This window comes from Bubalus kerabau, chromosome 2 (assembly GCF_029407905.1).
Source record: "Bubalus kerabau isolate K-KA32 ecotype Philippines breed swamp buffalo chromosome 2, PCC_UOA_SB_1v2, whole genome shotgun sequence".
NCBI lineage: Eukaryota > Metazoa > Chordata > Mammalia > Artiodactyla > Bovidae > Bubalus > Bubalus kerabau.
In genome coordinates this window covers 198,630,145-198,657,466 of record NC_073625.1, presented here as the reverse complement: position 1 = coordinate 198,657,466, position 27,322 = coordinate 198,630,145, and the positions used below count along the sequence as shown (strand labels likewise).

The 27,322-nt window shown below is 51.1% G+C and overlaps 1 protein-coding gene across 1 annotated transcript in view; it reads left to right on the top strand.

Annotated features, from left to right (window-relative positions):
- The window catches only part of SH3BP5 (SH3 domain binding protein 5), an 81,034-nt gene that overhangs the window by 29,983 nt on the left and 23,729 nt on the right, over window positions 1–27,322 (top strand). The window contains exon 3 of the mRNA XM_055569961.1: window positions 578–706. Coding sequence (XP_055425936.1) covers window positions 578–706 — 129 coding nt within the window. The remainder of the gene's footprint in view (window positions 1–577; window positions 707–27,322) is intronic.

The following is a 27,322-nucleotide window of genomic DNA, read 5'->3' as shown; positions in this document are numbered from 1 at the left end:
GGGATGGGCTGTGTTTATCCCCTTCTCACCCCCCGGACTGGAGGCGTCCTGAAGGCAGGGACCAAGCCCAAGGCAGAGCACAGGATCTGGCCTGTCGGAAATTGGCACACACTGTTTAGTGTTGACCGTGTCACAGGACTGGGGACCTCATGGGCGTGTGACAAATGCTGCCATCATCATGGACTGAAGCTGCCAGGGGTGACCAGGTTAGGCACCTTCCCCTGGATGGAGCTTTGCAGTATAACCCGCTCTGTCTGATGCGGTAGTCATGGCCTCATTGATTGTTTAAGCATATCTAAATAAAATGAACTAAGTGAAAAGCTCCTTCTGTCCTTCTCGCTAGCCAGGGTCAAGTGCTCAGTAGCCATGTACAGCCGGGGGCTGCCATACCAGCCGGCACAGGTGCTGGGACGCTTGCAGTATCACACCAGATTCTGTCGGGGGCCATTGTTGACATGGGCTTGTACGCACAGGCTTCCCGGTTGAGTGGAGGCCCTTCGGCATGCTTCTGGGGAAGTCAAGTGGATTTCTGCAGGCTCCTTAAGCCTGAACTCTGTCCTCAATTTCCTGTCTGCAGGACATCCGTCAGAAGTTCCGCTCTGTCCTGGTGGAAGCGACAGTGAAGCTGGATGAGCTGGTGAAGAAGATCGGCAAGGCCGTGGAGGACTCGAAGCCCTACTGGGAGGCTCGGAGGGTGGCAAGGCAGGTAAGCACCTGGTCTGCCCATTGCCCTGCCTGGTGCTGTGGGCACCTCTGACCTCCAGGCCCCCCTGCTGAAGGTCGGGGTGCAGGAGAGCCACGACTTCATCAGGAGGTGAGTTTGGAGTTGGTGCCTTGTTTTCTCACCCCACAGCCTGCCTTCATTCCCGCTCTCAGTGCTGTTAATGCCATGTGGGTGCTGGCGTTTAGATGTCCCCACCGGTGGCTTCCCTGATAGCTGAGTTGGTAAAGAATCTGCCTGCAATGCAGGAGACCCTGGTTCGATTCCTGGCTTAGGAAGATCCCCTGGAGAAGGGGTAGGCTACCCACTCCAGTATCAAAGAGTCGGATGTGACTGAGCTTTCAATAATATATTATTACATCCCTGGTGGCTCAGATGGTAAAGTGTCTGCCTACAATGTGGCAGACCTGGGTTCTATCCCTGGGTTGAGAAGATTCTCTGGAGAAGGAAATGGCAACCCGCTGCAGTACTCTTGCCTGGAAAATCCCATGGATGGAGGAGCCTGGTAGGCTACAGTCCATGGGATCGCAAAGAGTCGGACACGACTGAGCAGGGTCACTGGGCAATGCCTTGCTGCTGGAGTTGGTACCTGGTCCACTTCCCAAGTGGCCAGGCTAGCTCACATGGACAGGAGGCTGTGATTAGAACACCTGGCTTGTCCTCTGCTTCCCTAGTGACTGCCTGTCAGCCCCAGGAAGAACATTCCTTCCCTCGAATTCTCCTTCCAGGTTCGGGAGGAACTGACCGTTTCCTTCTCTTAAAACATTGGTTCTTTTTCCCGAGAGCACAGACAGGTGACAAAGGACCCGAGACCAGAAAGGGGGGCAGCCGCTGGGGCTGCTGGCTTCAGAGGGTGTCTTCCGTGGATCATCAGCGGTGTGAGGACCTCCCGGGGTCAGGTTGAGGCTCCAGGAACAGGAGGGAAGAGAGTTCCCAACACACGGCAGAGCTGGCTGGCTCACCCCCAGGGCTCAGGAGTTGGTCCATAGTGAAGTCCTGTCCCTGCTGTGTGTTTGGTGATGGAAGATGCTGCCTCCCCGAGTCTCTGCCTGTAAGCCGATGCTCAGCGAGGGTGGGTTCCCCTGAGAGTTCCCTCTGTGTGTGCACCGTGTGTTGTTGGGAGGCGGGGAGGCAGCAGGCAAAGGGTAGTCCTTGGGAAGGGGAGCCCCAGGGATGCAATAAGACAAGCTATGGAGGATCCAGGGCTAGGACGTGGGCATTCCTGTCCCTGGCCCTGCTCCGGGTACCCCTCAGACGTCTCATTGGGGATCCCTTTGATGTTTGGTGGTTCTGCCCAGATCCTCGCTGCAGGCTTGGGTTTTGCAGCTCCGCACCTTGAGCTGAGCTTTCTGCTTGGAACCTGATGCAGACGCTGCCTTGGCTCCTGGACAGAGCAGCCTGAAACCCGCCCTTCCCTGGCCTGCTGCCCTGGGCTGTGTGATGTCACAGGGCCTGGGCACCTTGGCCTGCGAGAAGCCTGCGTCTCAGCCACTCTGCTCTCCTCCTCCCTCTGTGCTCCACCCAGGCCCGCAGCTTTCCAGGGAGAAGTCCTTCTCCAGAAGGTGCTCACCAGTCCCCAGAAGCCCCCCACCCCGAGGCATCCCCCCTCCAGGGTGCCCTGTGTCACAGCCTTCAGGGTGCCCCCTACTGGGGGATGGGTCTCACCCCCCATATCCCAGGATGGCAGTGGTCTTGACCTCGTAGTGTGAAGGGTTCTATTTAGATTGGAGGAGACGTTTCTGATACTGTAAACATTGGGTCAGTCCTGAGGAGGGCACGAAATCCTCTCTTCTGAAAGGCTCCGTCACTTGAATCCTTGGGCCTTTTGAGGCCACAGAGGTCCCTGTGCTGTTGGGGGACTTTGCAGGGGCCTGTGAAGGCGTCCCCTTGGACCCTTGGCAGTGGCATCCCCACTGGGAGTTTCCCCACTGGGTCCCCAGCGCTGAGATTTTGGAGTGGAACTGCTGAAGGGACCTCTGTGTTCAGGGGCCTCTGGAGGTGGGCCCTTTGGGTTGCCAGCCCTGGCTGACGGGCGGTGACCTCCTCTGGCTGAGCTGATGCCAGACCTCATCTTGTCTCAGAGTCTTTGAACTTGCGGGTCCCTCTGTGTGTGGTCTTAACTGCAGGATTTGCCTGGTCCATCCCATCTCCTTCAGGTTTCTGTTCAGATGATACTTTATGGTGGCTCAGAGGGTAAAGAATCTGCTAGCAATGTGGGAGACTCGGGTTCGATCTCTGGGTTGGGAAGATCCCCTGGAGAAGGGAATGGCAACCCACTCCAGTACTCTTGCCTGGAGAATCCCATGGACGGAGGAGCCTGGTAGGCTACAGTCCACGGGGTCGCAAAGAGTCAGACACGACTGAGCGACTTCACTTTCTTTTCTATGAACGAGGCCTTTCTGGGCTCACATTGGAATGATAACTGCCAGCCCACCATCTCCATCACCCCAAACCCCGTTCCTTGTTAGGCCTTTTCTCCATAGCAGTTCTCACCCTGTGACCTCTTACTGTCTACTTATTTACAGTAGTGAAATCCCACTACCAGACATAGAGAATTTGGTCTTAGAGAAATTTCCAGACTTAGAGAATTTGGCCTGCTTGGGTCATTTCCATGTCTGCAATGAGGCATACAGAAAGTGTTCAAGTCTTGAGGAAATGAGCAAATGAACCAGTAAGTGAATGAGGGGTTGACCAGATGTTCCTCCCAGCCCTACCTTGGCATGCTGAGCTTTCCCTTTTGATTATTGCATTTCTCGCAGCTTCTCCCCTGCCATGTGGCTAGGTGAGCAGACTGGCAAATCCGGCTCCATCTGGGTTGGGTTGATTCAAATCGGATTTGGTGGGTGAGTCCCCAGTTGGCTTCAACACACCTGGAATAGATTTCACACCACTCCCTTTTCTTTGCACCCCAGTCCTCTTAGATGGAAGAAGATAGTGGGGAGCTGGATTGGGTGGGCACTCCTGCCGGCCAGTCGTGAATCGTGGCTTTGCGTTTCCCTCTCATCTCTTGGCCAGTGAGAGCCTTGATCACGCAATGACTGAGTCATGTGGGCAAGCCGCGGAGTTGTCAGGCCTCATGATCCAGTACAGACCCTGGGGCTAAGTTCTCTCCATCAGCTGGCAGAGCCCAAGATGAATGTCGAGGGAATCCTGCCCAGCTTTATGCCTGCAAACCACCCCCCGCAAATTCCTTCCTCCTTACAAGTGGGCAGGAAGAAGGGCAGAGAAGGCTCAAAGTGACCCCTGCATCTCAGCCTCCAGGGACCTTGTTGGTCTCCAGCCGAGGAACTGACAGGGCCCTTGAAGGCCAAGGCTGGGCGCGGATGTGCCTTGTTTCATCTCTGCGAATGGTGGGCCATCTGGGCTTGGCCCAGTGGCCGGGTCTGTATGTGTGTCCGTGTCCTCAGACCTTCCTGGTGGCGAAGGGGGTGGGCCTGCCTCCAGCTGCTGCGAAGTGGGGCTCCCTGTTCTCTCCCTCTGCTCTTACCTCCGCCCCTTCCTGTATATGTTTACAAGCCCCTCTGACTGTGTGTAGCGGCAATGGTGTCAGAGATGCCTTCAGAGCATCTCCTCCAAGAGTGCATTATAAGGCACCTGCAGAGCCTCAGCGTCCTCATCGCTGTGGCAACAGTGATCTGAATACAGTGAAACAGTGATGGTCACAGACCATGAGAGTTAGGAGGTGTCCTTCAGCCTTAGTGAAGTGAAAGTTGTTCAGTCGTGTCTGACTCTTTGCGACCCCATGGACTATATACAGTCCATGGAATTCTCCAGGCAAGAATACTGGAGTGGGTAGCTGTTCCCTTCTCCAGGGGGTCTTCCCAACACAGGGACTGAACCTAGGTCTCGCACATTACAAGCAGATTCTATACCATCTGAGCCACCAGGGAAGCCCAAGAATACTGGAGTAGGTAGCCTATCCCTTCTCCAGTGGATCTTCCTGACCCAAGAATCAAACCGGGGTCTCCTGCGTTGCCGGCAGATTCTTTACCAGCTGAGTCACCAGTGAAGCCCCTCTTATGACTTAAATAAGATAATTTTTGATGATGGAATCCCTTTGTGACCTTGTTATTGTTGTTTAGTCACTAAGTTGTGTCCGACTCTTTTGCAACCCCATGGACTGTAGCCCACCAGGCTCCTCTGTCCATGGGATTTCCCAGGCAAGAGTACTGGAGTGGGTTGCAATTTCTTACTCCAGGGGATCTTCCTGACCCAGTGATCAAACCTGCATCTCCTGCGTTGCAGGCGGGTTCTTCACCACTGAGCCACCTGGGGAGCCCCCGTGTGACCTTAGGCTTCATTTAAAAAAAAATTTTAGAAAATTCAGAAGAAAATAAGTCCCTATACATTCTGTTAATATTTATATATGTCCTTTTTCTTGCCTGGAGAATCCCATGGACAGAGGACCCTGGTGACCATGGGGTCTCAGAGTCAGACATGACTGAGCGACTAACACACACACACACACAATTTTTCTTGAAAATAAAGAGATAATACGGTGGTATGGTTTTATGATGTCTGGAATGCTCGTATCCATCCATCCATAGTCTCAGGGGAACAACGGAGATTTATAAAGGGAAAGACTTATACAGCTTGGTTTTCCAAAAAGAGTTTACAGAGATCTGTGGTTGTTGGGCCGTTAGAAATTGTGTCTGCTCATCAGTAATTTGCACTGACTTTATTGTTCCTGATGTCAAGTCATTTTCCTATCATGAGTTAGATCCAGTCCTGTGATCTTGAGAACCTAATCTGGGTTCTGCTAAGAGGAGGCAGGACACTTTTTTTTTTTCCCCTGGGTTGAGCGGAGGCAGGAAACAGACTTTGATTTATTTGAGGGTTTTTGTCTGTGAGCCAGAGCTTGTCTTTAAGGTGGCTTTGACATATCTGCCAGCCCGTCCAGCCTTCCGTGTGTGACCGGGACATTCTGACGAGGGGGTGGAGCCCTGTGACTCAGCCCTGAACGACAGTTTCTTGCTTCCTCTGCTCCTTGGGATCTAAATAGTCCAACAGTGGCCCCAAGCCTATCATATCGTCACTGCCAGTCCCAACCCTTGTTATATTTTTCCTTCTTGAAAAATTACAGTAAACTGCATTTAGCATAGGTTTTACCATTTTAACTATTTTCACGTGTACAATTCAGTAACATTAAGTACATTCTTACTGTTGGGCAGCCCTCACCACTGTCCATCTTTAGAACTTTTATCATTTTCCCAAATTGTAGCCCCATACTTTGTAAGTAATAACTCCCCACTGCGCTCTTTCCCCAGCCTTTGACAACCACCATTCTGCTTTCTCTGTGATCTTGACTCCTCCAAGTACCCCATGAAAGTAGACTTGTAAAGAATTTGTCCTTTTGTGACTGGCTTTTTTTCACTTAAGCACCATGCCTTCAAGGTTTATCCATGAAGGCTGTGTTGGAATTTCATCTCTTTTTTGAGGCTGAATAATATTTCCACTGCGTGTGTGGACCACACTGTTAGTCATTCAGCTCATTTTCCTACCGTGAGTCAGATCCAGTCCTGTGATCGCAGATCTTCAGGCCACCTTTGTTATTTTTAAAATGGTTCGAGTGTGTCAGGAGACTTTGCAACTCTGAAGTGCAGCATAAATGCAAAATAGTGAGGGTTATTCAGTGCTGACAGTTGCCCGTTTTATACTTAGGGGGCCCACATCCAGTCCTTTAACCTCCTTTGGCGAGGTAGTGGGAGGGGAAATGTTTGAAGCTTAGCTGACTTAACTGTAGGACAGCTGGCAAAGCTTGGCCTCCGAGCCAGACTGCCTGGCTTTGAATCCCAACTTACCACGTAATAGCTGTGGGACCTGGGCAGGCTGCTTACTGTTCATGCCTCAATGTCTTCATCTCTAAAATGGAGCTGTAGGGACTTCGCTGGTAGCCACTGATTAAGACTCCCAGCTGCCAATGGAGGTGGCTTGGGTTTGCTCCTGCTCGTGGAACTAAGACCCTGCATGCTGTACAGCGTGGTCAAAAGAGAAAAGAAAAATGGAGTTGTGTATCTGTTAGCTTTTGCTGTGAAACAAACCAAACTCAGTGGCTTTATACGTTTATTTAGCTGATGTTTTTGCTGGGCAGTTTTCTGATCTCAGCTTTTGGCTGATCTCATGAGTATACAGTCAGCTGATGGGTTGGCCAGGGGTTGGTTGCTCTGTAAAAGATTTATTTTTCGGCTGTGCTGGGGTTTGCTGCAGGCGGGCTTTCTCTAGTTGTGGCCAGTGGTGGCTGCTCTTCTTTGCAGTGTAAGAGCTCCTCACTGCCGCAGCTTCTCTTGTTGCGGAGGACGGACTCTAGGGCTCCTGGGCTCTAGAACGCAGGCTCAGTAGCTGCGGCACATGGGCTTACTTGCTCTGTAGCATGTGGGATCTTCCCGGACCGGGGTGGAACCAGTGTCCCTTGCATTGCAAGGCAGATGCTGAACTGCTGGACCATCAGGGAGGCCCCTGGGATGGCTTTATCTGTCACGGAGTTGGCTGGTTGTCAGCTGAGGTATTGGGTGGCTGGCCTACAGGCACCTCATCCCACAGGCTAATGTAGGCTTCTTCATATGGTGCTGGGATTCTAGGAACAGAAAGGGAGTGAGTGTGAGTGAAAGTCGCTCAGTCGGGTCCGACTGTTTGAGACCCCAGGAGCAGAAAGGGGCCCTTTTCAGGCCTCTGCTTGCATCACATCTGTTAATGTACTGTTAGTCAGAGTAAGTCACACCGCCAGTCCAAATGCAAGAGGTGGGGAAAAGATAATCTCCATCTGTAAAGCACCTGCAAAGGATTACGGCCATTTTTGCAGTTTAGCATGATGATTATAAGTTAGTTCATGTAAAGCATTGGATGAAAGAAAAAGAATGTAAGTTATTGCCCCAGATGTATTTTTCTATCGAATAATATCTTTCTAAGGTGAATCTGCTACATTAAAAAACAAAACAAAAACACCACCACCACCCTCAAAAATGCCCTATGGGTAGAGGAGGAAACAGTCCTCTGCTGGTTGGCAGGGGATGTGGAAGATGCAGATAAAAGGGTGATGCCAGGCAGGGCAGGTAAGAACTCAGTTGCTTGTGAAGATAAAATCTGGCAGAGGACAAGAAGAGGGCAGCTACCTTACCTGTTTCTGATGGAAAGCCCTCCAAGCCCAAAGGGATGGGTGAGCGCTGGGGACCTTGAACGGCAGGGAAATCACGTTTTCGATGAGAGGAAACTGGCAAGTACCCTGAATTCCCGTGTTAGTCCCACTGTAGTCTTCTTTATTGGGAAATCTGGACATTGGCTTTGTTTGCAGAAGACCTTCCCTAGGTGGAGAATTACCTCTTGAGAAACCTGTATGCAGGTCAGGAAGCAACAGTTAGAACTGGACAGGGAACAACAGACTGGTTCAAATAGGAAAAGGAGTACGTCAAGGCTGTATATCGTCACCCTGCTTATTTAACTTATATGCAGAGTACATCATGAGAAACGCTGGGCTGGATGAAGCACAAGCTGGAATCAAGATTGCTGGGAGAAATATCGATAACCTCAGATATGCAGATGACACCACCCTTATGATAGAAAGTGAACAAGAACTAAAGAGCCTCTTGATGAAGGTGAAAGAGGAGAGTGAAAAAGTTGGCTTCAAGCTCAACCAACATTCAGAAAATGAAGATCATGGCAACTGGTCCCATCACTTCATGGCAAATAGATGGGGAAACAGTGGAAACAGTGGCTGACTTTATTTTTTGGGGCTCCAAAATCACTGCAGATGGTGACTGCAGCCATGAAATTAAAAGATGCTTACTCCTTGGAAGGAAAGTTCCAACCTAGACAGCATATTAAAAAGCAGATACATTACTTTGTCAACAAAGGTCCATCTAGTCAAGGCTATGGTTTTCCCAGTGGTCATGTATGGATGTGAGAGGTGGACTATAAAGAAAGCTGAGTGCCAAAGAATTGATGCTTTTGAACTGTGGTGTTGGAGAAGACTCTTGAGAGTCCCTTGGACAGTGAAGAGAGCCAACCAGTCCATCCTGAAGGAAACCAGTCCTGAATATCCATTGGAAGGACTGATGCTGAAGCTGAAACTCCCAATACTTTGGCCACCTGATTTGAAGAACTGACTCATTGGAAGAGACCCTGATGCTGGGAAAGATTGAGGGCAGGAGGAGAAGGGGACGACAGAGGATGAGATGGCTGGATGGTGGGGGCTGGGCGTCAGCAGCATGGAGGGGACACTTACCTGGAGGACGGTGTGTGGTCAGAGGTCCAGGACAGCGGGAGGAGGGGAAGGTGAGTTGCAATGCTCTTTGTACCCCAGGCCCTTTCTCAAGAGCTGCGCAAGCTCCAGGTAGCACGTTTAAAAAACATATTTTGCAGAGGAGGAGACTGAGGCTTAGAGAAGTTGGGTGAATCAGGGGCTCCCGTAGCCCCCCTTTATTAGGATCTACGGGGCTCCCAGGCCTCCAGGGGTGGGTCACTTATGGGCATGAACCCATCGCAGCCATTCAGGTTTGCCAGGCAGCGGGGGGACAGGGACTGAGGCTCTGGGAGGTAAGGAGAGTGTCCGGACCACAGGCCCCGTGGAGAGGAGCCGAGATTTGAACCCTAGTCTCCTTCCTCCTGGCAGCAGGCCACTGCTGACGCTTCGACAGCATTTAGGGATGGTTGGCAGGTGTGAGCACAGCCTGGCACATCCCAGGGGGAGCAGGTAAGAGAAGCGATCGACTCGCAGGGCTGCCTTGCCACCCTGGGGTAACTGTGGGGCCTTTGCCAACCGTCGGGCCCTTTGAAACTCCCTCCCTGCTGGGACCCCAGTGTCCTTCCGTCCTGCTTCCCTGGCTCCTCGTTGCTTGTGTTTCTGCTGAGCCTGTGTCTTCCCGGGGTGGGCAGCGCTCCCCGGGGGCCCGGGTGAGGAGGTCTGGGTCACTGACGTCCTTGGCCACATTCCCATGGGGTGGCTGCGGGTCAGGTCCTGGGAACCGCGTCCCCTGGGCGCCCGGGCTGAGGGCTGGTTGACGGGGCTGGGGATTTACAGCAGGCGGGGGGTGTGCCCTTGACCTTCCTGGGCCCGCGGGACCAGGTCCTGCCTTGCAGTCCTGGTGGCTGATTCTGGGGAAGGAGCAGCTGTGTTTGGGAAGCCTCGACTCTCCTGTCGGGATGGGGTTTGGGGGGTGGGGGGAGGAGGGGCGGCCCCCCTGACCCAGGGTGAAGACTCCTGATGGACAGCGGGTCTCCAGGCTCCCTTGGGAAGGGTCCACCCCCTCCACTCCCCTTGGAGCTGCCGCCCTTCCTGCTGACCTGCCCTTGCCTTGGTCGGATGGACGGACGGATGTCCTCCCCTGGCTGATGGCTGGGTGGGCGGGGCCTGATCTGAGGTTTTCTCTCCTGTGGTTCGAGAACCATCTCTACCTGCGTTTGACTCTTTCCTGCCGGGCAGGGCGGCGGGAAGCCAGGATCGGGGCTGGTGGCAAGCTGTGATCCCAGAGCGCTGTCCCCCAACGCCTGGTGGGTCAGGGGGACTTCCCGGGGACTGTCCCTTTTTCTTTAGTGGCCTTTCACTGAGGCCTGCCCCCTTCCCGTAAGTGCCGCTCGAAGCAGACAGTTGTGGTTTGTCGCCGCAGACCAGCGGGGTGGAGTTCTGCACCGAATCTGAAACCACACGCCTCCTTGAACGTTCCTCTTTTTCTCTTCTGTCTTCTCTGCCCCCTCCTGTAAATCATGGGCCTTCCCTCGGAGGGAGCAGCAGGGTGACTGGCTTCTCAGTTGATGGATAGCAGAGTATTCTTGCTCCCAGTTTTGTCAACGTGAGTAGGCCTTTTATGTTGCCAGGCAACAGAATTTGGTCCCCAGCCAATGGTAGCGTTCCTCTAGAGCATTTTAACTTACCTTTCCTCACCTGGGGACGCCCCCTGCCTGCCCTACTGTGCTCCTTTCCTCTCCCCTTTCCCCCGCTCCCAGTAAGACCTCATGTCCACGCTTCCCTTCTAGGAAGACTTCCCATCTAAGACTCTGGTGGGCTTATTCACACTGAGAAGTAGATGACTGATAAGGTTTCGAGGTTTATGGTCTTTGGATGTACAGGTCCTTCTGCTTAGAAACACCCCCATGGCTCGGGATGCTCTGCTTTGGGCCTGGTGGTGCGGCTGAGTCCCAGCTCGGGGCTCATCACACAGTGGGAGCTTCTTGAAACGTGTGTGAAGGAACCACCCCCGTCACAGCGAGAAAGAGATGGTGAGGAGTCTGGGCCACAGGCGAGTTTCATTTTATGCGTGGTGGAAGGTCCTGGTGAAGTTTTAGCCCTAAAGGGGTAGGGTCAGCAGAAAGAACACTGGACACCCGGTTCAGTTTGAGTTCCTAATCCTTGTTTGTTTTTTTAAGCATCTTTCTGTCCGATGCAATCCTTGGGACACGTTTTACTGAAACAGATTGTTTACCTGAAATTCAAGTGGACCTGGAAGTTCGGTGTTTTTATTTGCTAAATCTGGCAGCCCTGCCGAGGAGGGGACTTGTGGTTTGAGTCATCGGCCAGATGGACAGAGTAGTAGTTTCAGAGTCAGCCTCTGTTCTCGGGGCCCCCGCACTCACAGTGCTCACAGCCTTGGAGGCTTGTCCCCACCTTGCCACCCGGCAGGCTCACGTGTTAGGATTCCAGATAACTAAAACATGCCCAGCCTTTGGTGCTTCTAGGAGGAAACGGGGTTTCTCAGATTAGCTGCCTGAGTCTGAGACTTTTTTTTCTGTCCTTTAAAAATTTCTTTAAAATGTATTAATATTTACTTTTTCATATTGAATTCTTGTTTTACGGTTGCACCGCGAGGCATGCAGAGTCTTAGTTCCCCGACGGGGGACCGAACTCGTCCCCCAGGCAGTGAGTGTGTGGAGTGTTAGCCCCTGGACCCTCCCGGGAAGCCCCTCTGTCCCTTCCCGACCCTCCCTGGCTTGATCACTGCCTTTCCGGGGGGTTCGTGGGAGGCCACACCCGCTGGGTCTCTTTGAGGGACCTTGCAGAAGGTGGGCTCCCAGCTGTTCTTCCTCCGTCTTCTCCAGCCGCTGCCCGTGGCCAGCCTCCCTCCAGCTCTCTCCCATTCCCTGTCTTTTGAGTGCCTTTATTTGTTAGTTTAATCTTTTATTCATTAGTGTGTTTATTCATGTTTCCATTTAGAACTTACTTAGGCCCTTGGGAGCGTGCATTCTCAAAGAGGAAAGAGTGCTTCTTTGCTTCAACTAAGGAAGTGATCTGGGGCTTCCCAGGGGACTCACCTGGTAAAGAATCCACCTGCAATGCAGGAGACCCAGGTTTGATACTTGGGTCAGGAAGATCCCCTGGAGAGGGGAATGGCAACCCACTCCAGACTTTTTGCCTGGAGAATCCCATGGACAGCAGAACCTGGCGGGCTACAGTCCATGGGGTCGCGAAGAGTCAGACATGACTGAGTGACTAACACTTTCACTTTCAAGGTGGTGCTCGGCTGACTTAGGAAGCCTCACTTCAGAGATGTATTAACGGTTTAACTGGAAGTAAAAAGCAAAAATACCACATGTTCGTCGATTCGTTACCAGTCTCAAGTGTCTTGCTCAGCCTCTTGGCAAAGCACCATACTGCAGAGATGGCGCCAGGCCTTTCTTATTTCTAAAAATCATGGTGTATCTTCCGAGGTTCTCTCAGTTCTTTGACTTTAGGTCTCTTGATCTCAGGCCGAAGCCAGTTCTCTTGATACAGAGGTGACTGGGGGGTGTTTCATACTGGCCTGGGCTCTCAAGCAGGGCAGCTGCAGGCGTGTGTAGTGGGCGCTCTTGAGGGTGGTTGTTGGAAGGAAGTTAAGTGTACTGTATTAGTTTATACAGGTTCCTCTTCAGTCTGGCCCCATCTCCACCCCAAGCCTGTAAGAAAGTACATAGATTAACCTCTACAGCCTACAATTCTGAAATTTATTTTGCCTTATGCACAAAATAATGGCCTCATGCTCTGTCAGATGGAAACCGCATTTTGCTGCAAGTAACCGAGGACTTAAAAACAGTGGCCGAAACACACAAGAATCCTTTTATTTTTTCCACCTGAAAAAAGATCTGAATGAGGCAATCTCGACTGATGCTGTGAGTCCAGGGTCATTTGACATCCAGCCTCATCTTTATTGCTCAATCCTAGCACATGAGTCCTGTCCTCAAAAGTCCCTTCATGGTCCAGATAGCTTCAGCCATCACATTCTGTGTTTCAGACCGAAGGAGAGGAAGGGGAAGGGAGGGATGCCTCTTCTAACGTAAGAGTCTGCCTGAAAGTCCCAGAGAACCACGCTGCTTCCCTTTCGTTGCAGGTCCGCTCACTCTTTGAACTTAAGTCTCTTGATCTCAGGCTCAAGCCAGCTGAGCAGAGGTTCCCTTTGAACAGAGAAGGCCGAGAGGTGTTTTCCTACTGAGCCTGGGCAAAAAGGCTTGGCTCGGAGGGTTTTAGCTAGCAGCTTGTTTCTAAGGGTGGAGGGAAGTGTGGGTCTTGGGAGGCAGCTAACCAACTCTGCTACATCTGTGCTGTGGTTTATTTATCTCCTAGAGAGGCTCTGGGTTGGAAAGTTTGAAGTGGGTGAAGGTGACCCAGAGTCCGCGCAGGACTGCTCTGAGGCGGGAAATGCTGCGCGCCCTGCATCTCTCTGCTCCATCACTTCCATCCCTTTCTGCTCTGCGGAAAGCTTCCTTCCCTTTGTTTTATGCTGGAGTCCTGGGAGGAAATGTTAGCTTCTCATAAAGGGGTGTGTGTGTGTGGCTTTGTCAAGTCACAGAACCCATTCATACTTCCTTTCAGTACATAGAAGTTAAAATGACTCATTAACCACCGTCACTTCTTTGGTGGAAGTCCTTGTGTCTTGCCTGGATCCTTGAAACTGCCTTTCATTTGATATTCCTGTCTCCCTGTGCCCTCTTCTCCACTTGTCCCTCTAACCTCCCAACTGACTCTTGACAGAGACAGTTCTGCTGATAATCTTGCTCAAAAATTATAGTGGATGTGATGGTTACTTGTATGTGTCAACTTGGCTGGACTGCAGTGCCCAGATACATGGTCAGACATTATTCTGAATTTTTCTGTGAGGGGATTTACTGGATGAGAGTCACACTTAAACCCATGGAATTTCAGTAAGCAGATTGTCGTCCATGGTGTGGTCGGCCTCAGCCAATCAGCTGAAGGCCTGGACTAGAGCAGAAGACCCCCTCCCCGTGAACAAGGGGGATTTGTGCAGCAGAGGCCTGTGGACTTGACCTGCAATATCAGCCCTTTTCTGGGTCTCCAGCCTGTTGGTCCAGCTTGCAGATTTTGAACCTCTAACCTCCATCATCATGTGAGCCAGTTCCTTAAAATAGATCGCTTTCTATGCACAAATCTTCCTCAGTTTACAGTGGGCTGACATCCTGATAAGTCCGTCATCAGTTGAAAAAATCCTCAGTTGCAAGTGCACTTAACATGCCCAGCCTCCCGCACATCCCCGCTCAGCCCAGCCCCCCACGTGTGCCCAGAGCACGCACATTAGTCTGCAGGTGGCAGGACCCTCTAACACAAGACCTCAGTCAGGCAGTCAGTTCAGTCGCTCAGTCGTGTCTGACTCTTTACGACCCCATGGACTGCATGCAGCACGCCAGGCCTCCCTGTCCATCACCTACTCCCAGAGTTTACTCAAACTCATGTCCATTGAGTCGGTGATGCCATCCAACCATCTCATCCTCTGTCATCCCCTTTTCCTCCTGCCTTGAATCATTCCCAGCATCAGGGTCTTTTCAAATGAGTCAGCTCTTTGCATCAGGTGGCCAAAGTATTGGAGCTTCAGCTTCAGCATCAGTCCTTCCAATGAATATTCAGGACTGATTTCCTTTAGGATGGACTGGTTGGCTCTCCTTGCAGTCCAAGGGACTCTCAAGAGTCTTTAAGGCCTAGTTTATCATAAAGGATTGACTATCTCACAGAATTCATGGAACACCGTACTGGAACGGAAAAACCGAATGGAGTGTTGGGCGCAGATGGTTGTCAGAGTGCGGGTGGTTCACCCTTGTGGTCTCAGGGCGTGTCTGCCCTGCGTAGGATTAGAGAGAGGGTCGTGCTTCACATCTCTTGCCCCGAGAAAGGCCCACCTTCAGAGTAAGTATCTACTGACTGGGTGTCATGTTTGCCCCTTTGTGAAGTGGGTAATTATAAGTTGAACCATCATGAGTCAAGGACTGGCAGTGTCTACACAGCCCGTTGGTTCTGTTTCTCCAGAGAAAGCTGCCTGACACAGCGCTTCTTCCATCCCTGGTGAGAAGCCCAGATCTGACCGGAGCACACAAGGCTTTTCCTAGCCCCCCTCACCCTCCACGTCTGCTCCTGTGCGTGCTGAGCCTGCGTGTGCCCACCCCCCGCCCCGGCCACCACTCTTAGCTGCCGGCTGCATCATGTTGCTTCGCTCACAACCTCGGGGTCCGTCAAGGGGTTTTGCATCCGTGCACACCCTGTTCTCTTTGGGATGTTTTCCTGCCAGACTGACTAGCTCTGCGAGGTTCAGAACAGTGGCCAGTAGCCTCTTAAGTATAAATCATAAAATGAAACAACTCAAAGGTCAGTCCTTCAGTTTCACCAGCCACTTGTCAGATGCTCACTCAACACAGGTTGCTGACGGTGGCTATTTGGGGATGTTGCAGACAGAGGGCACTTCCATCATTGTAGACAGTTCTGCCAGAAGCTTTCACCCTTTGCCTGATGGCCTGATAGAATGAAGGCACCGGTCAGTGCACCTTCTGGAGACTTCCTGCAGGCTCCCTCGTGCACTGAGGTCTCCTTCAGCTTTGCTTTGAGAATTTGCTGAAAGCTGTGGATGTCATTCTCTGAGAACACACATATATGTGTGGGTGTGTACATCATAAACAGCATTTCAAGGTGTAATCATCAGCTTCCCTTGAGGGTCAGCCCTGTCCCGTGGGTTAATAATAACCCACATGATAAGCTAATACTGCAGCGTGAGACCTGCTTGCTGGTATAAAAAGCTGACACTTCTGTCCTGCTCACCTCCGCCTGTTCTGTATTTTACGCGGTGGTGATGGTGGTGGTGGTTTTTTTTTTCCTTCACGTGTTTTAACTCACTTGCCTCTCAGAGCAACCCCACGAGGTGGCTTCTGTTGTCCACGTTTTGCAGGTGAGGCAACCGAGGCACAGGGCATTCAAATACTCAGGGTCCCTCGGCTAGCAAGTCGCCTGGCCAGGGTTTGACCCAGGCAGCCTGAGCTCTGTGTCGGCGGTTCCTAACCTTTCTGACAGGGCTGAGAAACCTGCCTGCCCCTGAACATGAGCTCCTAAGGACTCAGATTGTATCTTGCCTCCCTGCCCTTTGTAGGTCTCTGCGGTGCCTGGGGTTCCGTCGAGGGTAGACGGGTGCTGCGGGAAGGGGGTCCTGGGGCTGCTGCAGTTACACAGCGGCTTCAGGTTCAGCGGTCTCAGCCCTGAGACCTTGGATTCTCCTGCTGTGTGTCTTTTGCTCTCTCCTTTCCACTGGCTGTGATTTGTTCCCGAGCCCCTAGGGCTGGGAGAGGCCCTGAGTCCCTGAGACTGGCCTCACCTGGCAATCCCTGGTGGAAAGCCAGCCGGTGCCCAGCTGACCCTCCTAAGCTGGGGGCCCCGCTGCCCCCTGTCCCAAAGTTGCTCCTGTCTTCCCCGGAGCTCTCTAGGTGCTCGAAGCGGCGTGGGCTCTGGGCGTGTGTGCTCCCGGGTCCTGTTCTGGCAATGGCCTCCTCTGGCCAGGGCAGCTGGCTTTCTCACATACTGAGCCAGGTCTGGCGATGGCCTCCTCTGGCCAGGGGCAGCTGGCTCTCCCACATACTGAGCCAGGTAGGAGGGGTGTGTGTGTTTTTACTTTCACTTCCTTCGTTATTTACTTTCATTTTCGTCTGTGTCCCCCTGACCTCGAGTCCTTTTCGGGTTCATCTTGAGCTGGTAGTTAAAACTGAGCCAAGTCACACCAACCCAGAGGCGGAAGAGGGCTTGGTGGGGAGGGGATGACCTTTGAGTGAATCAGTTGCTCCTTTGGCTGTGCTTAAGTGTCCCCGGCAAGCTCTGGTGCCATACCATCCGGGGCAGGCCGAGGCCTGGAGAAAGCGGGAAGGGGGCAGTCAAGGTCCCTGACTGATGAAGGGCTGGGAACAGCACCTGTTTGCACGTCACTGTCCTGGTGGCAGGGACTCACGGATGTACAGAAAGCATCCTTGCCTTCACGGAGTTGGCTGTCTGGTCAAGAAGGCCAAGTGAAGGATAAAATCATTCAAGATGTGCTGGCAGTATATTTGGGAAATTGCCAGTTTTTTTTTTTTTTCACCTATACTATCTTATAACATGGCAAAATGCTGTAATTAGAAGTATAGAAATTTGGTCCTGTGAATTCAGAGGGGGTAAAATGTCACCCAGGAAGGAATTTCCTGAAGACCCACTGGGACCTGCATTATGTATTATTCAGCTTGGGGGAGGTGAGGTCCAGTGGAAGGGGAACTATTTAGATCTTGAGAGAATGGCATTCCTGCCTCATGATTTAGTGTGTGCAGTGAGGTCCTTATTCAGGTGAGTTTTCACGTCACGTGAACGGACACTTCTGAGGATACGTGTGCCCAGAGGGACGTTGATTTAATTGTGGGAGCCACAGAAGAAAATCACAAGGTGCGTTAGGATGGCCAACCACCAGGAAGTCGTTTGTGGCTTATGATTTGTACCTGAATTAAACAGGCATTACTTTTTTTTCAGTATGGGGGATGGCTGCTTTGCAGTGTTGTGTTTCTGCTGTGCAATAGTCAGCTGTATTATCCATATCCCATCCCCCTCCCCAGGTCATCACTCAGCACCAAGCTGAGCTCCCTGTGCTAGACAGCAGCCTCCCACGGCCACCTGTCTAGGTCATGTATACCTGCTGCTTTTCCAGCTTGTCCCACCCTCTCCTTCCCCTTCACTTCATGGCAAATAGGTGGGGAAACGGTGACAGACTTCATCTTCTTGGGCTCCAAAATCACTGCACATGGTGACTGCAGCCATGAAATAAAAAGATGCTTGCTCCTTGGAACAAAAGTTATGACCAACCTAGACAGCTTATTAAAAAGCAGAGACATTACTTTGTCAAGGTCCGTCTAGTCAAAGCTATGGTTTTTCCAGTAATCATGTATGGATGTGAGAGTTGGATCATAAAGAAAACTGCGCACCGAAGAATTGATGCTTTTGAACTGTGGTGTTGGAGAAGACTCTTGAGAGTCCCTTGGACTGCAGGGAGATCCAGCCAGTACATTCTAAAGGAAATCAGTCCTGGGCGTTCATTGGAAGGACTGATGTTGAAGCTGAAACTCCAATATTTTGGCTACCTGATGTGAACAGCTGACTCATTTGAAAAGACCCTGATGCTGGGAAAGATTGAAGGCAGGAGAAGGGGGCGACAAAGGATGAGATGGTTGAATGGCATCACTGACTGATGGACATGAGTTTGAGTGAACTCCGGGAGTTGGTGATGGACCGGGAGGCCTGGCGTGCTGCAGTCCATGGGGTCGCAAAGAATCGGACACCACTGAGCGACTGAACTGAACTCCTTCCCCTGCTGTGTCCATAAGTGTGTTCTCTATGTCTGCGTCTGTCTTCCTGCCCTGCAGGCAGGTTTATTAGCACCATTTTTCTAGATTCCATATACATGCGTTCATACCTAGTATTTTTCTCTTTCTGACTTCCTTCCCTTGGGTGACAGACTCTAGGTTCATCCACATCACTTAAAAATGACGCGATTTTGTTCCTTTCTGTGGCTGAGTAATAAACAGACGTTTCTTAGGCATCTGCAGTGTAGGTTGGCTGGGCTTGGGGAATGAAGCGTTCCGTAATGGTCTCTCCATCACTGAGGCTCCCGGGCTGCTGGGTGATGCTCTGTAGAGATCCCGCGGCTCCCTGTGAGCTTACCGAACGCTGCAGCAGCAGCTCCGCGGGCCCTCGGCCTGGAGAGCTGCCCGGGTGTCTGGCCGCCCAGCGTGTGTTGCTGGTCCAGGGATTGAGGCATCCTGCTGCTCCCCCTCCTCCTCACCTTCCTTCAGGGCCCCTTTGTGGGTGTCTTCCAGGCTTTTAGGTCAAGGGTAGAACGCTTTGAGAAGGCTTCCCAACCATCCATCCCTCGTTGCCCAGTGAGTTAAGGGAAGTCACTTTGTCTGGACTGGGTGTGTCCCCTGCCTCTTGGGAGTGGAACCAGGCAGCTGTGTGAGGGAGACACGGACTGGTGGAGGCAGCCCCGACCAGTGTGAGGAAGCTGCCCAGGTGATGAGCCCCTCTGTGGAGCCCAGCCTGGCAGAGAAGGGGCCATCCACACATACTCCCCTCAACAGCTTCTGAGTATTTCTTATCTCGGAAGCAGGAGACATGTTCTTGAACCCGTTTCTTTTCATCATGTAGATGCTGCAAACGTCTTTGGAGCCCATTTGGTCCTTGGTACAAAGCTGGAGCTGCGGTGGTTGGCCAGGACTCATCCAGCTTTGAGTGCTCGATGGAGAGAATGTCTTGGCCAGAGAGCTGGGTGTGCAGACGGCCCTGTGCAGGCCGTTTGTCCAGCTGAGGGTGGCCAGTGGCTTCTGTGGTTTCTCATCAGGGTCTCGTGAGCCCCCTGCAGGAGAGGTGGAGCAGTACATGGCTTATGTTGCTTTTCCTCTCCGGGACCCTGCAGTCCTGGGACCTGTGTAGCTGATTTTCAATATCATGTTACTTTCAGGTGTATAGCACAGAGGTTCAGTTATGCATATATGTGTGTGTGTGTGTAGTGTGTATATGTATATATTCTTTCTGAGATTCTTTTCGAGATTCTTTTCCCTTATTATTAGAAGGGATTGAATATAGTTCCCTGTGCTCTACAGTAGGTCCTTGTTTATCTGTTACATATGTAGTCTTTATCTGTTAATCCCAAACTCTTAATCTATCCCTTCCTCCCCCTCCCCAGCTGTGGATCCCAGCCTGGCAGAGAAGGGGCAATCCACACATACTCCTTTTAACAGCTTCTGAGTATTTCTTATCTCGGAGGCAGGAGACATGTTCTTGAACCCATTTCTTTTCATCGTGTAGATGCTGGAAACGTCTTTGGAGCCATTTGGTCCTTGGTACAGAGCTGGAGGTGTAACCATAAATTTACCAAAGGGTGTAACCCCCTTTGGTAACCATAAATTTGTTTTCTGTGTCTTTGTGTGTTTTTCTGCTTTGTAAATAAGTCCATTTGTATAATTTTTTAAGATTCCACGTGTAAGTGATATTATGTCTTATTTCTCTCTCTGACTTACTTCGCTTAGTATGATAATCTCTTGGTCCATACATATTGCTGTGAATGGCATTATTTCATTCTTTTTACGGCGCTGAGTAATATTCCATTGCATAGCTACACCACATTTTCTATATCCGTTCATTGCTTGATGAACATTTAGGTTGCTGAAGTCTCCTTTCTAGCTGTGTGACCTTGGATCAGTTCCTTAACCTCTGTTTCTTTGGGTGTCAAATGGATATAGCAATATGAAACTCGAGTACTTTGGCTGCCTCATGCGAAGAGTTGACTCATTGGAAAAGACTCTGATGCTGGGAGGGATTGGGGGCAGGAGGAGAAGCGGACGCCAGAGGATGAGATGGCTGGATGGCATCACTGACTCGATGGGCGTGAGTCTGAGTAAACTCTGGGAGTTGGTGATAGACAGGGAGGCCTTGCGTGCTGAGATTCATGGGGTCGCAAACAGTCGGACACGACTGAGTGACTGAACTGAACTAAACTGAACTGAACAACAGGACTGTAGGCTGGATTCTCTAAGTGAATCCTGGTCCAGCAGAGGTTTGATAATCACTCTTGCCCTGGTTCCTTTTATCCTCCTGGCAACAGGAGTGAGGTGCAGGGCGGGGCAGGCTTGATTACTGCCCTCCTTGGAAGCACTTTGTGCTGATAATGTGCTTTGTCATTGTATGTGGGTGTTTTCCTTCCCCCGCCTGGGCCGGGGACAGAGAACTGAGGTTTGCAATCATAGCAGACGAGATCAAGATTGGAGATGAGAAATTCTGCACAGCTGCAGTGGTTTGGCCACTCACAGGATGTCAAGGGCCAGTGTAGGACTCGCCACAGTTTTGATACATTGTATTTCAAGATTGCACAGGGGCAGGGGGGGTTTGAGGGATCCGGAGCCCCTCAGTGTCCTATATCTCTTAACTGGCCCTTTACTTCCCCTCATTGGCAGTCCTACAGGTGTTTTATTTTTCTAATTTTTATTTATTTAAATTTTGTCTTTCATGAGGACCACCCTTGACAAACTACATTTGGTTTCCCAAATTTATTATTAATAGTGAGCAGCATTTTCTGGAGTTTTATAATTACTTGGCAGGTTCAGTTCAGTTGCTCAGTCGTGTCTGACTCTCTGCGAGCCCATGGACTGCAGCACGCCAGGCTTCCCTGTCCATCACCAGTTCCCAGAGTTTACTCAAACTCATGTCCATTGAGTCGGTGATGCCATCCAACCATCTCATCCTCTGTCGTCCACTTCTCCTCCTGCCTTCAATCTTTCCCAGCATTAGGGTCTTCAAATGAGCTGGTTCTTTGCATCAGGTGGCCAAAATATTGGAGTTTCAGCTTCAGCATCAGTCCTTCCAATGAATTTTCAGGACTGATCTCCTTTAGGATGGACTGGTTGGACCCCCTTGCAGTCCAAGGGACTGAGTCTCAAGGGTCTTCTCTAGCACCACAGTTCAAAAGCATCAATTCTTCAGTGCTCAGCTTTCTTTATAGTCCAACTCTCACATCCATACATGACTACTGGAAAAAAATTACTTGGCAGGCAAATAGCAAAAATGGTAACTGATGGACCAAAGCCTTCAAAAAATACTTTACCCCTTTCTATTATGGAATGCTTGAAGTGTACACAAAAGTAAAGTTATCAGTGAACCCAAGTGCCTCTCACCAGTGTCAGCAATGGTTAATATCTTGAAATCACTGTGTTCCTTAGACTCCCCAGTTTTTATTTTAAAGCTCTTCACAGATACTGGATCACTTTACCCATAAATACTTAAGTGTTTATCTCTAACAGATAAGAAACCTTAAAAGTATCACATTCTTACATCTAACAAAATGGATAAAAGTTCTTTGTGTACCATCTCATACCCAGTTCTTTTGCAGATTTCCCTGGCTGTTTGAACAATGTCTTTTCTCATGAGTGGTTTAAAACATTTGACTGGAAATGGCGGTTATATTTTTCACTTGATAAATGGTGTGGGCCCCCCTTTTCCCTCATGTGATGCTGTTACTCAACCCAGTGACATACTCTGAGTGTAAGGAGAGAACTGTGTGGTCAATAAATAATGAAGCAATGGCTGTTAATAAGTGTGTCAATAAGCAATTTTATAAGCTTTTTATTATGGAAAATTTGCCAATGTAGACAGTAGAGATGATAGCAAAAGCACAATAGCTCAGTGGTAAGCTCGCCTGCTGATGGGCCATTTGTCCATGGTTAAGCCAGAAAACTGCATTCTGGACCCTGGCCTCAAAAATTCCTGCTGTAATTACGTGTCTTCAGTTCTTGGAACCAGGCTCCCTGGGAGTTAGCAGCGGCCTTGGCGTTCCAGTCTGAGAAGTCCAGTGACCTGTTCGAGGTCCAAGGCCTGAGTCCATGGTCACTGTTGACGCCTGCTGCTCCCCACTCTTTGGGTGCAGGACGCTGCCTCACTGACCGCTGTGCGGGTGGTCAGTGCCTCTTCTGTGCAGGGCAGGAAGGTTTCTTTTGTTGGCACCGTGATCTACGAAGAGCCGGGGTCCCTTGGCTTGGAGAGCTGCGAGGGGCCCTGTTTGTGCTTGTGGTCCCAGTTGGACCACCTTCTGGAGAGCAGGCCCTGGAAAGGTTGGCATCTCTGCTCACAGCCCCCAGGTGGAGGAGGACTGTGTGCCCCCAGAGGGCCGGCTGGCCCCCACCAGGGAGGAAGGAGAGGGTAGGGGGTGCGGGCAGGGGCGGCGCTTTGCCAAGGCCTCTGCAGTCGTGGGCGTGTGATCGGCCGTGGCTGAGCTGAGGGAATGTGGATTCCACTCTGGCACCCCGTGCTTTATCCAGGCTCCTCCCAGCTCCCATGCACCCTCCTCCCTCTGGGAAGCCAGCAGCGTGTTCATGAGCTCGAAGGGCTGTCATTGCAGAGCGGGGGGCCCACACTCAGCGGCAACCCCCCAACATCCTCAGTGTGACCAGGCCCCCTGTCGTGTCTGGGTCTGTGCTGTGTTTCCCCAGGAAGCTTCCCTGACCTTGAGGCTTGGAGGTGCTGTGCTTCTTGTGTTCTGGGGCTGACGGGTGTGATGGGGGAGGCAGAGATGGAAATCAGTGGGAGGACGGTACAGCCCTGCTGAGCCTGGGAACCGCTCCACAGCAGAGAGGCTCCCTGAGTTAGCACAAGTTTGCAGGAGTTAGAGGAGGCATGTGACTTGTCCTTTGAGCAGGCCAGTTCACGTCTTCAGTTCAGTTCAGTCACTCAGTCGCTCTGCGACCCCATGGACCGCAGCATGCCAGGCCTCCCTGTCCATCACCAGCTCCCGGAGTTCACTCAAACTCATGCCCATTGAGTCAGTGATGCCATCCAGCCATCTCATCTTCTGTCGTCCCCTTCTCCTCCTGCCCTCAATCTTTCCCAGCATCAGGGTCTTTTCCAATGAGTCAGCTCTTTGCATCAGGTGGCCAAAGTATTGGAGTTTCAGCTTCAACATCAGTCCTTCCAGTGAACACCCAGGACTGGTCTCCTTTAGGATGGACTGGTTGGATCTCCTTGCAGTCCAGGGCACTCTCGAGAGTCTTCTCCAGCACCACAGTTCTAAAGCATCAGTTCTTCGGCGCTCTTAAGCACTGGATTTCTCTTCTGTAAAACGAAAATGCTTGGTGTCTGTTGTTTCTGTCTCGCTGAACCCAAAGACTTGGTGGTTTGAGCGCCCTGGGCCAGGGGTCTGGGTGTGCTGGTGGGCCACGGGGCCTTGGCCTCGGGCACTGTCTCCTGCCCCAGGCCTGCCCTGGGTTGACTCTTGCCGGCTTGGAGCCTGACCAGCTTGGAGTGTGGGAGACAGAGAAAGCCCTGGGTGGGTGTGTGGGGGGTGGGGCGCCCTCCTGGCTGGGCTGGGGCTGGGAGAGGCTCAGCATCTGTTGGTCCCTGTAGCAGCAGCGAGGCTTTGCTTAGGGGCCCGTGTGACTGGCAGGCTGTGTGAATCTGCTGTGATCACATGGAGGAGCGGGCTGTGAAGGTCGCAGACGCCGTAGCTGACTTGCTTGACCTGCTGACTTGGCCTAAGAGCCCCATGCCCCCTCCTGCCGGCACCTCTTGGCTGGACTGGGGGCCTGCTGTAGGGAGGCAGGCGGTGCCCACCAGTGGCCCGGGGCAACGGCCCCTGAGTGGGGCAGGTGTGGATGTGTGTGCTGGTCCCAGGGGTCAGGAGCGGACCCACGCATGGCCCAGGAAAGAAGGCACTGGGCTCCGTTCTAGGTGAACTTCCCTGAAGCTCCCCATTGAAACGGAGTCAGACCCAGCCCTGGTCATTCCGGAGCCCTGGATGACCAGGGGAGGCGGGCATCGTCCTGCCAGAAACTGGGTCACAGCACCCTACTGGGTGGTTGGGGCTTCCCCACACCCAGGGTCTCAACACAGTGTATCCCAGCATTCCCTTATTACAGGTTTTTAACTGTGTGATTGTTTATAATACAAAGCAAGGATGAAAATGCTGCTTTAAATATTTTTATATAGCTGGTTTACAGTGTTTGTTAATTTCTGTGTGTGTGTGTGTGTGTGTGTGTGCGCTCAGTCATGACTGACTCTTTGTGACCCCATGGACTGCAGCCTGCCAGGTCCCTCTGTCCATGGAATTTTCCAGACAAGAATTCTGGAGTGGGTGGCCATTTCCTTCTCCATGGGATCTTCCTGACCCAAGGATCGAACCCGCGTCTCTTGGGTCTCCTGTGTTGGCAGCTGGATTCTCTACCACTGTGCCACCTGGGAAGCCCCTTGTTAACTTCTGCTGTGCAGCGAAATGATGTATCCATCCTTTCTCGTATTCTTTTCTATTATGGTTTATTACAGGGTCTGGAATATAGTTCCCTGTGCTGTACGTTAGGACCTGGTTCACTTGTGCTGTTGATACATGTAATATTAATAGTTTGCATCTGCTAATCCCAGATTTCCACTCCATTCCTCCCCCACACCTTCCCCTTCAGTCTTCGAGTCTTTCTGTTTTGTAAATAAGTTCATTTGTATCATATTTTAGATTCCACAGATAAGTGTATCACGTGCTATTTGTCTTTCTGACTTTGCTTCGTATGGCACTCTCTAGGTCCATCCACATTGCTGCAAATGGCATTATTTCATTCTTTCTAATGGCCGAGTAACACTCCATCGTGCGTATGTACCACATCTTCTTTATCTGTGTATCTGTCCACGGACACTTAGGTTGCTTCCTGAACAGTGATTAGGTTGTGTATAGTGCTGCGTGACCATAGGGGAGCATGTATCTTTGGGACTTAGAGTTTTCTCTGGATAGATGCCTGGGCTTCCTTGGTGGCTCAGCTGGTAAAGAATCCGCCTGCAATGCAGGAGGCCTGGGTTTGATCCCTCGGTTGGGAAGATCCCCTGGAGAAGGGAAAAGCTACCCACTCCAGTACTCTGGCCTGGAGAATTCCATGGACTGTATGGTCCATGGGGTCACAAAGAGTCGGACATGACTGAGCAACTTTCATTTCTGGATATATTCCCAGGAATGGAATTGCTGGATCCTATGGCAGCTCTATTTTTAGGTTTTTTTAAGGGACCTCCAATTGGAGGAGAAATGACAACCTATTCCAGTATACCTGACTGAAAATTCCCATGTCCATAGGGTCACAAAGAGTCGGACACGACTGAGCAACTGAGCATGCACACTCTTCTCCTAGTGGCTGCCCCAATCTACATGCTCCCCACAGTGTAGGAGGGCTCCCCTTCCTCCACACACTCTCCAGCATGTATGTGGACTTTTTAACGACGGCCATTCTGACCCCTGTGAGGTGCTGCCTCCTTGCAGGTTTGATCTGCATTTCTCTAATAGTTAGTGGTGATGAGCGCAAAGATGCTGTTTTGGTGAACATAGGCCAGAGCTGGTGGATGGTAGCTGAGACCTTCCGCCAGCCTTCATTCCTAGTGGGCCCGTGTCTAGGTCAGCCTGGGCAGTGGAACTTCCTGTGATGCTGGAAATGTTCTGAGTCTGCGCTGACCAGTGTGGGACACTAGCCACGTGTGACTCGTGAACACTCCTCAGTCTGGGTCTCCTCAGTGTGGCTGACACAACCGGGAAAACTGAAAACTTTATTTATTTCATTGTAATTAAATGTAAGTAGCCACTTGTGACCAGTGGCTCCTGACACTGCAGTTCTAGAGAATAGTAAGTAGGTAATTGCCAATGAGAATAGTTTTACTTACTTTTTATTATAGGAAATTTCACATATATATTGAGTAGTGGGACCACCGGAGAAGGCAATGGCACCCCACTCCAGTACTCTTGCCTGGAAAACCCCATAGATGGAGGAGTCTGGTGGGCTGCAGTCCATGGGGTTGCTGAGGGTCGTACAAGACTGAGTGACTTCACTTTCACTTTTCACTTTCATGCATTGGAGAAGGAAATGGCAGCCCACTCCAGTGTTCTTGCCTGGAGAATCCCAGGGACGGGGGAGCCTGATGGGCTGCCGTCTGTGGGGTCGCACAGAGTCGGACACGACTGAAGTGACTTAGCAGCAGCAGTGGGACCACATATACCCTTCCTCCAGCTTCTGTAAAAACTAATCCATTGGCCAATCTTATTTCACCTTTACCTCTCCACCACCCCACCCCTTAGCTCTCACTTCTGTGTTACTTTGAAGCAGATAATAGCTTTTGAATTTTTGTTTTTAAACAGCTCATCTTTAACCTCAGGATAGAATAAAACTGTTGAGGTCCTTTAATGGACCGGAACCTGGTGGTCCAGAGTCGACGATAAGAAAGTAAAGGAGAGAAAGAGGCTGATATTCCTTGGTTTACACAGAAAGCCAATAAAGCCCCTGGCACGAGGCTTGCTCTGTTCACAGAGGCCTCAGGCGCCCTCTCGATGGGGTGAAGGTGCAGAGTGCCTTCTCGAGAGGGTCTTAGAAGCCTGGGCAGGAAAGTGAACTCAGAGGGCCTCTGCACTCCAGGGGATCAGCCTGAAAAAGAGAGGGAGAGAGAGAGAGAGAAAACAAGACACGGGGACCAGAGCTCTGATGGAGCAAAGGTGTTTTATTCAACATTGTGTAGGTATTTATACTGTCTTACAAGATAGCTATTTTTCAGCAGAGATAAAATCAAAACTTACAAGTTATCAAGAAAACATGAGGTCATCCATAAGAAGGAGAGAGTTGTAAATAACCACTTATACCATATGGTTCATAAAAAGGAAGAGGGCACTTATCACCGTATAGAAAAACTAACGAAGGAAATGCCTGGATTCCTCAGTCCCGGGAGAGGCTTGCCTCTCCTCTTAATTCCTGAATATTCAGGAATTAATAAGGAACAGAGAATTCCTGACAGATCCAAAACAGCACACAGGAAGCCTCCTGTTAAATGCTTCCTGACATAAAACTATGTGACCTTGATTTTTT